This window comes from Triticum urartu, chromosome 4A (genome assembly GCF_056163025.1).
Source record: "Triticum urartu cultivar PI428250 chromosome 4A, HENAU_Tu73, whole genome shotgun sequence".
NCBI classification, from domain to species: Eukaryota; Viridiplantae; Streptophyta; class Magnoliopsida; order Poales; family Poaceae; genus Triticum; species Triticum urartu.
The window spans coordinates 565,122,781-565,131,750 of NC_141876.1; the positions used below are offsets into that span (position 1 = coordinate 565,122,781).

General features: G+C 45.7%; 2 protein-coding genes across 2 annotated transcripts; one reads left to right on the forward strand and one right to left on the reverse strand.

Moving 5' to 3' along the window:
- Nucleotides 1-265: 265 nt before the first annotated feature.
- On the forward strand, nt 266-1,190 carry LOC125552800 (ubiquitin-fold modifier-conjugating enzyme). Its single transcript, XM_048716484.2, has 2 exons — nt 266-726; nt 823-1,190. The coding sequence occupies exons 1-2, from the start codon at nt 394-396 to the stop codon at nt 1,042-1,044; spliced, it is 555 nt and encodes a 184-aa protein (XP_048572441.1). The 5' UTR covers nt 266-393; the 3' UTR covers nt 1,045-1,190.
- Nucleotides 1,191-4,232: 3,042 nt separating this feature from the next.
- Nucleotides 4,233-7,883, reverse strand: LOC125552799 (mucin-like protein). Its single transcript, XM_048716483.2, has 3 exons — nt 7,261-7,883; nt 4,883-5,072; nt 4,233-4,809 (listed from the first exon to the last, which is right to left on the reverse strand). Exons 1-3 carry the CDS (start codon nt 7,797-7,799, stop codon nt 4,576-4,578), a joined length of 963 nt encoding a protein of 320 aa, XP_048572440.1. The 5' UTR covers nt 7,800-7,883; the 3' UTR covers nt 4,233-4,575.
- Between the last annotated feature and the right edge of the window lie 1,087 nt (nt 7,884-8,970).

Genomic DNA, 8,970 nt, shown 5'->3' on the forward strand with positions numbered 1-8,970 from the left:
GTAATGTGGTAGTTTTTTGCTATTCACTCCATTGAACTATGTTGCGCGGATTGTAATCTTGATGTTTACTCGCAAAAAAAAGTAATCTTGATGTTCGAGTTATACAAATTTCTCATCGCAGGGAAAATAAAGTGAACAACATTCTGAACAGTGCCCGAGGCCTCCTTGGATCCTTGATCCGACGGCTGTCCGTCGCTAAGTCGCCCCTGACTTGGCCACCGCAAGTCAGAGAACCCGTGCCTTCCTTCCCCACGGCCACGAGCAGCCGTCGGCGTGAAATCCAAGCAGTCCCGAGAATCGCATCGGGGGATAGACAGATCCACAGAAGAAGAAGGGGGCAGGGGCAGGGGCAGAGGCGGAGCAGAGGAAATCAAGAAGATCGTCGGAGCGGCGATGGAGGGGTGGGACAAGGGCACGAAGAGCGTGGTGGGCGAGATCCCGCTGCTGTCGACGCGGGCGGGGCCCCGGGACGGCGACGCGTGGCGGCAGCGGCTCAAGGAGGAGTACCGCGCCCTCATCGCCTACACCTCCGTCAACAAGGCCAAGGACAACGACTGGTTCCGCATCTCCGCCGCCAACCCGGAGGGCACCCGCTGGGAGGGCACCTGCTGGTACGTCCACAACCTCCGCCGCTACGAGTTCCCCCTCCAGTTCGACATCCCCGTCGCCTACCCCCAGGTCGCCCCCGAGATCGAGCTCCCCACCCTCGACGGCAAGACCCACAAGGTCCGCGATCACGCTTCCTCTTTCCCGTGCCGTCTACGTCGCCGTGTGTTGTGTGGGTTCTTGGTTGTGGATTGTGATTGTTGGACATGGATGCAGATGTACCGCGGGGGGAAGATCTGCCTCACCGTGCACTTCAAGCCGCTCTGGGCCAAGAACTGCCCGCGGTTCGGCCTCGCGCACGCGCTGTGCCTCGGGCTCGCGCCGTGGCTCGCCGCGGAGGTGCCCATCCTGGTCGATTCGGGCATGGTGAAGCACAAGGACGATGAGGCCGCTCCTGCAGATGCCGCTGCTGCGTCTGGCTCTGCCGCTGCCTCTTAGCTGCAAGACAGTTACAGTATGTCTTTTTTGTTGTTGCTGACAGTGACAGTTACAGTATGATGGTTGTTATCAAGGGGATTGGAGGATTGAAAATCCACTCGGTTGTGGACTAATAAGAGCCAGCAATACATATACTCTAGTTGTCATGTGGTGCTTTGCCGTTCCATATTTTGCTGATGAACTGGTTGCTGATTAGAACTGTAGTTAGTTTGTCTGGCTGATTTGGTGTGCATCGAAGTAGTAGATTTGCATTCAACATTGATTTTCATAACCAATTTTTTAACAAAGCAATTGCCTCCGCCCTGCTGGATTTCTTAGGTGGATGCTGTTAATTTAGGATGGAACCTGAAAGTTGTGTTTGGTGAACAGAACTGTGTTTTCTGTCTCGAAAAAGACAATAGAGCGTAAGCAAGATCAGGTGCACAATTGTCTTTTGAATGTTTTTGCCTTGCCTATATCATCCTAGGAATATTAAACGACTTGAAATAAAAATAGGACCAATTGTTCAATTGCTTGTTTATCTCCTCTGAGTTGTCAAGCTTCCGTGTCTATTTTGTTTTGCCAAGTCTCGATGTAGCACGACTACAGGCCTACCATTGTGTTTTTAACACACGGTATATTGAATATGTTTGCTAGAAACCTAAAACTGGTTAAACTGTTGCCTTTTATATTGGCTTGATCTTTTCATGATTGGAACGGTAGAATTGACTTACGGGTTGTTGTGTTAACTTCATCATTTGTTGGTGCTATACTTTATTTTGAGGGAAGAGAGGTTTTCATTGATTCATAAAAGGAGAGTTTACAGAGTCATCATCTACAAAATGACCAATCTCTGTCTGGACATGCCCCAACCTGAAATTGTTAACAGTGCTCACTCTAGCTAACTTAAACTCTAGTGCTCACTCTAGCTAACTTAAACTCTAGTGCTCACTCTAGCTAACTTATCCTTGCTTACATTCAACAAAAGGATCAGCAGCCAGTCAGGACCAGTGTATTTAAAACAAGCTTCATCAGGAATGCTCCAGGTTTTCCCCATCTCCATTCTCAAGGTGGCATGAAAACTAGTTTCAGCTTCACAGCAACACACACTGCATATGTTGTCAATCTCCAACTTCCTTTTGAATTTATTGTTGTTTGTAGTAAGGTTATCACAAGGTACTATCCAACTGAATATGTTTACCTTATTTGGCACTGGGGCATTCCAAATAAGCTTCTCTTTGAGTAGCTCCAGACTATTCAATACCACACCAAATGGGAGAAGCTTGCGCTCTGAACATTGTATCAATGAGATTGCTCCTAAGGCAAAGCTAGCTAGAATTACAGGACACGAAACGTTGTAGGTCCCTTATTAGAAGGTTGAGTTCTTTATTAACTGAACCTAATTTCTCTTCGCTCCAGCTTGGAGCACTGACATAGTTAAAAGCAAGTTTTCACCAACTCCTCCCAGGCACTTGACACAGCTACGCAACCTGAATTTCCTCTGAGGAGGACTCTTACCTCTCCCACGTGATTTTTGTTCTTGAAACTCTCCCATGTGATTTCATACCTTGTAAGTAAGTTTTAATACTGGGGTTCTTTTCCTATACTCTGTTTTGGCCAAATTCACCAGGATGGTGCTATGCTGCTATGAAGAGTAGCCGGGTTTGTAGAGGTTGCCAATAAGGTGATGTCAAATAAACTTGGAGTTCATCTATCATTACTTGTGAGATGTACCGTATAATTATCTCGTGGCATCTTACTATCAGACTCTGAAGCAGATGTACGCCTTGCCGCTCCATCCTCTCCTCTTTAGGGTTTTGTAGATTGTTTTGCACTTAGTTCTCTGTTTTTGGGCTGTTCTTGTTGTTTGTTTCGCACTTGGTTCTCTGTTTTTGGCTGTACTTCTTTAGTGCTTCATTGGCTTTTGTTTCCATGCTTGTGTGGTTTCGGGTATGCGTGTGAGTGTGTGTGGTGCTGGTGTACCGTGTAGCACGGTGGTTGGGTTCGCTGCCGTGTGTTACCAGAGTATAAGTCATGAGGGACTAGTAACCTTTGCACGCGCAAAAATGTGCATCCTGACTGATGTAAATTCTATAGATGTATATCACAGACCTAATCAAATCTTTGATAGTCTTTTGCTCTTGAATGGTGATCCAGCATATCATCCTGAAGAACAGTTCAAATCATATTACATAAAAATATGCTAATAAAACTTGGTACAAAACCATTAAGACAGCCATCTTCAAAGTACTCCCTCCGTTCGGAATTACTTGTCTCGGATATGGATGTATCTAGAACTAAAATACATCTAGATACATCCATTTCTGCGACAAGTAATTCCGAACGGAGGGAGTATGAATGCACTGGGTAAAAGTATGAATGCACGGAACCGACGTAACCATCTTCAAAGTTGCATGTAGAATACTCTGAATCTTCAAAACTGCATCCAGTAGTCTTGATGTAACATTGCTGGCTGCTCATAAAAAGCAGGCATGGAGGGAGTATAAGAATTGCACTGTATAATAGCAAGAAGACCCGTTTTACATTTTACTCGCAGTTGTTTCAAAATGAAGAATAACATAACCTTTTACAACCAGGACATAGAAAGAAAACAAATACGAGCTTCACTTCATCCATCTCATGCATTAGCCCGTCTCCAATGCAGAACACTAAAATGCTTGTAAAGATTGGACAGGATGGTCCGGACACTTTTAGACCTAACGCAAGTCATCAAATCTCCGTGAAATGGTTCGGGCGTCCAAAATCACACAAATCCATCCTCTAACTGGGGAGCTTTGGGGTAGTCCGGAAATTTGCATGGCTCACTCTCAGTTGGACCACGTAACTCCACACCTAACATCTTCTACTTTTCAATGGAAATTTGATGATGTCCATTTGGTGATCCGCGTTGAAGATGTGCTACCACCTCTAGTCATTGCTGCCTGCATACATCAACATCACTTCAAGGAAAATACTTCACAAACTCACTTTTCTTTTCTATGTTTCAAATCCATCTCCTCACAAACATCACAATTCACAACAGTTGTTCAAGGAGTGGTGTAAGATTGGTGTAACTCGTTGACCTAATTCAGTACTCCCTCCGTTCTAAATTACTCGTCGCAGAAATGGATGTATCTAGAACTAAAATACATCTAGATACATCCATACCCGCAACAAGTAATTCGGAACGAAGGGAGTAGTCCACTATGCATGGTTGAACCTGGATTTGCCCTCGAAATTTTACTCACTCTAGATATTCTTCTTGTGTGCATCAAAATGCATGTGGTCTGGATATGCCTTTCCATCATTTCCTCCACAATTACATCTCTGCTGAAAATATCATCTTAACCCTAGCATGTAGCAAAAGATTGGTCTCCGAGTGGCAGAGCGATGGCGTTGCTGAGTTTTTTTTTTTAGCACAAGGAAGCATATATGACCCAGAAAATACACAAAGTTTCTCCACAAGGAATCTAGCCACCAGTGCACTTCTGGAGCCACAAAGCCTGGATGTGTGCAATGAAAATCGGCAGGGGATTGCATGCATACTGAACATCAGTAATGTCGGTTTCCTCTGAAGGGGGGAGGACCAGAGGAGGAACCACCAGCAGACGCAATTACAGGCGATTCCTCCCTGAACGGCTGCGTGGCCGGATCAGTCACACTTGGTAGCCTCTGTACGCTCCCCTTCCCTTTCCTCGCGTTGGGGCCGATTTCTTCAATCATGTACTTCCATCCGTCGATAGGCCGTCTTCGACTAAATATGTGAGTTTTGATGAAGCTAGCAATCTGCAACCACAGTTTCAGTGTCATTTTGGAATTTGGAGACTTTTAACAAAGAAATTATTGTGTCAACTATGACCTGCTGTTTGCTGAAAGCAATGCGCCTCTCAAATTCTTGGAGAAGAATGTCCTCCTCGCGCTGTGAGATCTCCCATATGTTACCGTCCTGACCCCTCGAGGTAGTCTCCCAACCATCCGGCTTGGTTTTGATCTCACCGGTGCCTGGAATCTTTGAATCGCCAAAATCAGCGTTGCCGGAATCAAAGATCCTGCATTTCATTTCACGAGCAGAGTACTGTAAGGAAACCATGTCTTCTGGAGCACCAAGTATATTAACAAAACCTAGAAGTATGAGTGAAGGAAAACAATATGTCTGCCAATCACGGTATTCCTGTCGTAGGGAAATAACTTTTTTTTTTCATTTCAATTACGAAACGCTTCTGCAAGCACTTGGATTGCAGCCTACAGGTTACTATAGGCCATAAAAGCCTAATGGCCACGGTGGTCCGGTTATGAGGCAATACAACCAAAGCACAAAAGGCATTGGATAAATAAGATGTCAAGCGTGCATTTACTCAACTGTCATTTTAGTCTTAGATGGTGCCTACTTCTGTCAACTAAGTGATGAGCGGGAAAGGAAAGAACAAAGATAACACACATCCATTATTCAGCAAGAGATAACAGTATTCAACTACAAGACTTGCTATTACTCAAACAAAAACTGTACAGTATTCAAGTATAATGAAGCAAAATAAATTTGATATTTACTAGATTCAGAATAAACCACCAGTGTAAATAATTTGTGAGATCGTACTGCTGGATTGGAAGCTTCAGCATAATGGCAGACTTCATTTTGCACCCCTCAACTATATCCCGAGTTCATATTTGATATTCACCATCAACTCCAAAATTGTTCAGTTTAACACCCCCCCCCCCCCCCCACCCTGGTTCCTTTAAAAACCGTCCACTGTTCACTCATCGTGTGTTTTGCCTGACGTGGCACCCTCATATGTCACAGTTTCGCTTACATGAGATCCAGACAAGCCAAAATCGCTTAGTCATAAAAAAACATGTTGGCAAGAAAACATAAATAAGGAGCATGCCACAAGGACTGAGCGCCCATGGGTATTCATCCTCATGTACTCCATGATGTTGGCTGGCAACAAAACACCGACTGTGACACTTGGGCAGGGTCGGTGCTACGTGGCAGCCCCACTGCCGTGCCAGCCAAACATCATTGTTGTTTTTATTTCACTATTGCTAACTAGGACGCCACGTCAAGTGGCATGCCAGGAAACCCAAAAAAATTGCCTACATGAATGCCACGACATCCAAAGTCATATTGAACCAGTTTTAAGAGTTTGCGGAGTAAAGTGGGTGGTTTTGGAGTTCATGGTGATATTTGGACTCAAGACATAGTTGGGAGGTGTACTACGCACCTGTTAATTTTCATAGTAAAACATGCTAGTTTCTGTTCTTTGCAGAGAAGAAAAGAATGAATGCCTAGGATAGCAACTTTTATGGACTGAATTCATTCTTTTTCCACAGGGCACAACTGTTGTGCCTAGAATAGCAACCTTTTATGCACTGAACCCATCCCTTTTCCACAGGGCACAAGAATGCAAGTTTTTGCACTAACTTTGCAAGAGACTATGTGTGCTCTTTTTCAAGAATTTTGAAGGTGTAGAATGCTATATTTTTAAGACAGGAGCACATGCTCCCAAGCTCAACTTGGAGTTACCAGTGTAAAATGGTTATAATCCGTTCCAAATGCATTGCATCGTATCAGAATGCATAATCACACATCAGGCAGTGAACGAGCTCACAGCAAATTTCGTGTGAGCATCTCAAGTAGACACTTCATCCAAACTTAATTTGAGTGTTGGCCATTGAACAGTCATCACATGCATATTATACATAATTCAGCCTGATTTTTCAAAAAGTACAGGTTTCACCGGATAATCCACCAGCAATCAAGAAAGCGCAGTACAAATGGACCTTACTGGTTACACTTAGCTGTAGTCCTCACATTTCTCATCACACTAGTTAAGGCATTTTACATGATGCAATTGAAATTTGGCGCACTTTCATACCCTGTCTCAACCGTTTCCACAAACGGAAAAGAAAAAAAAAAGACTATCTCAATGATCCATCTTCCTTGCAAAACGAAGGAGAAACAATGCAGTTTCAAAAAAAAAATTGTCATAAACCCTCTGAAGAAGATACACACCGCAACAATTCTACCACTTGCATTTGTAATTAAAAAGTCATGTGATACTAGGCGCCTATATTATGTCGCATGTAAATGGGGTTTTAGTGGGAAACTAGTTCAACAAGTGCGGTGTATCACAAGCAATCGAATATAACCAAGCAATTTGATGACACTAAGCAACCACAGCTACAAATCGCAGCTTTGTTGGAGAACAAAAAATGAAGGATAGAAGAGCAGCAACGCACTCTGAGCACGAGTCAAGAAGCCGGTCGATGTCGTCGGCCGCCCCGCGGCCACCGCCGCCGCCGCCGAGGCGCGCCTCCTCCATCTTGTCGATCTCCTTCACCCAAAGCGCAGCGTGCACGCGCTGCTTCCTCGTCCTGTACTCGTCCGCCCCTGCCTTCTTCGCCCCGGCGCCGCCCGCTCCCTCGGCGGCCGTGGGGCGAGAAGGAGCGCGCAGCCGCCTCGTCGCGGCGCGGCGCTCAGCCCAGCGCTCGTCCATGTCGGCGACGAAGGCCTTCGTGTCAGGGTCCACCTCGGCGGATACGGCCGGGACGGTGGCCGCGGCGGCTTCCGAGGTGGGGGACTCCCACGGCGCGGCGGGTGCCGGGGAGGAGGCGGGGGAGTCGCCCGGGAGCCATGCGGTCTCCCACGCGTCGTTCCACTCGTCGTCCCCGGTGGCCGCGGCCGGGTGCGCTGGAGCGCGGCGGTGGGATGAGAGGAGGCGGCGGGGGCCGCGGGAGGAGGACACGGGGAGGCGGAGGATGCGCCGGAGCGACAGCATGCCGTGTGCTCGGCGAAATGCCGACGAGAGGGTTCGATCTGCTTCCCTTTTCTTTTCCTTTTTGCGGGGGAGAGGTTATTTTTTTTTAGGGGTTACGAGGGAGAGGGTTATAGCTGGCCAAACGGCCCGTACTTCGCCGGCCGGCCCAGAACAACGCGTGCTCGGTCCGGCACGCGGCTAAACAGGCCATGCCAAGGCCTGCGGCATGCATGGGCTGCGAGGCAAGGCCCGCGTGCCGGCACGGCACGGCCCATTTTTTTTTCTTCTGATTTTTCACGTTGAAGCAAGTTTTTCACCGAAAATACTCATGTGATCCAGAGCTCGAGTGATCTCGAATGAACAGCAAAATCCGAAAAAAATAGTAAACAGTTTAAAAAATCTGATTTTTTTTGGCAAGAAACATTGATGTTTTATCTACATGCATGCAAATCTTCATGATGAAATTACATTTGTAGAGGTGTGAAAAAATATTTGATGATCCAAAGTGCTTCCAAAAACACTTTTTGGAACATCATTTTTTCCCACACCTCCACACATGTAATTTCATCACGAATTTTGCATGCATGTAGACAAAAACATCAATGTTTCTTGACTTTTTGAATATTTTTCTTTTTTTTTGGATTTTATTGTTCATCCGAGATCATCGAAGCTCGGGATCACATACTCCACGTCCACTTTTCACTAACTCCTCCCAAATTCTGACTAGAAGCATGTTTAGACTACAAAACACGAAGACTCCTCTCTCCAGCATGATTTTATACCTTTTATCTTTAATACTGATTTTGTTTGTACTCTTTTTTGGCCAATTCACATGGATGATGTTATATTGTTGTGAAGAGTAACCGGGTTTGTAGAGGTTCCTGACAAGGTCATGTTAAGTCAATATGGAGATCATCTGTGATAATTGTGAGATGTATAATTTTCTTCGGATATTTTACTATCAGACCAGAAGCAGATGCGCGCCTTGCCGCACCAATCTATCATCTTTAACGTTTCGTTGTGTTTGTTTGTTTTGGGGTTGTACTTTTGTAGTACTTCTTGGGCTTTTGTTTCTCTGGTTTAAGTGGTTTGGATGTAGTGTGAGGTTTATGTCGAGTATCGATGAGTGTGTCTCTGTGTGTGTGTTGGGGGGGGGGGTCGGTGTCAAAACCGGTGGATCTCGGGTAGGGGG

Excerpts from the sequence above, each read along its gene's own strand:
- LOC125552800 (XM_048716484.2), top strand. The coding sequence starts at position 394 with ATGGAGGGGTGGGACAAGGGCACGAAGAGCGTGGTGGGCGAGATCCCG. Across the intron at positions 727-822 it reads TCGACGGCAAGACCCACAAG|ATGTACCGCGGGGGGAAGAT; the intron begins GTCCGCGATCAC and ends ACATGGATGCAG.
- LOC125552799 (XM_048716483.2), bottom strand. The coding sequence starts at position 7,799 with ATGCTGTCGCTCCGGCGCATCCTCCGCCTCCCCGTGTCCTCCTCCCGC. Across the intron at positions 5,073-7,260 it reads CTTCTTGACTCGTGCTCAGA|GATCTTTGATTCCGGCAACG; the intron begins GTGCGTTGCTGC and ends AATGAAATGCAG. Across the intron at positions 4,810-4,882 it reads TTGCTTTCAGCAAACAGCAG|ATTGCTAGCTTCATCAAAAC; the intron begins GTCATAGTTGAC and ends CTGTGGTTGCAG.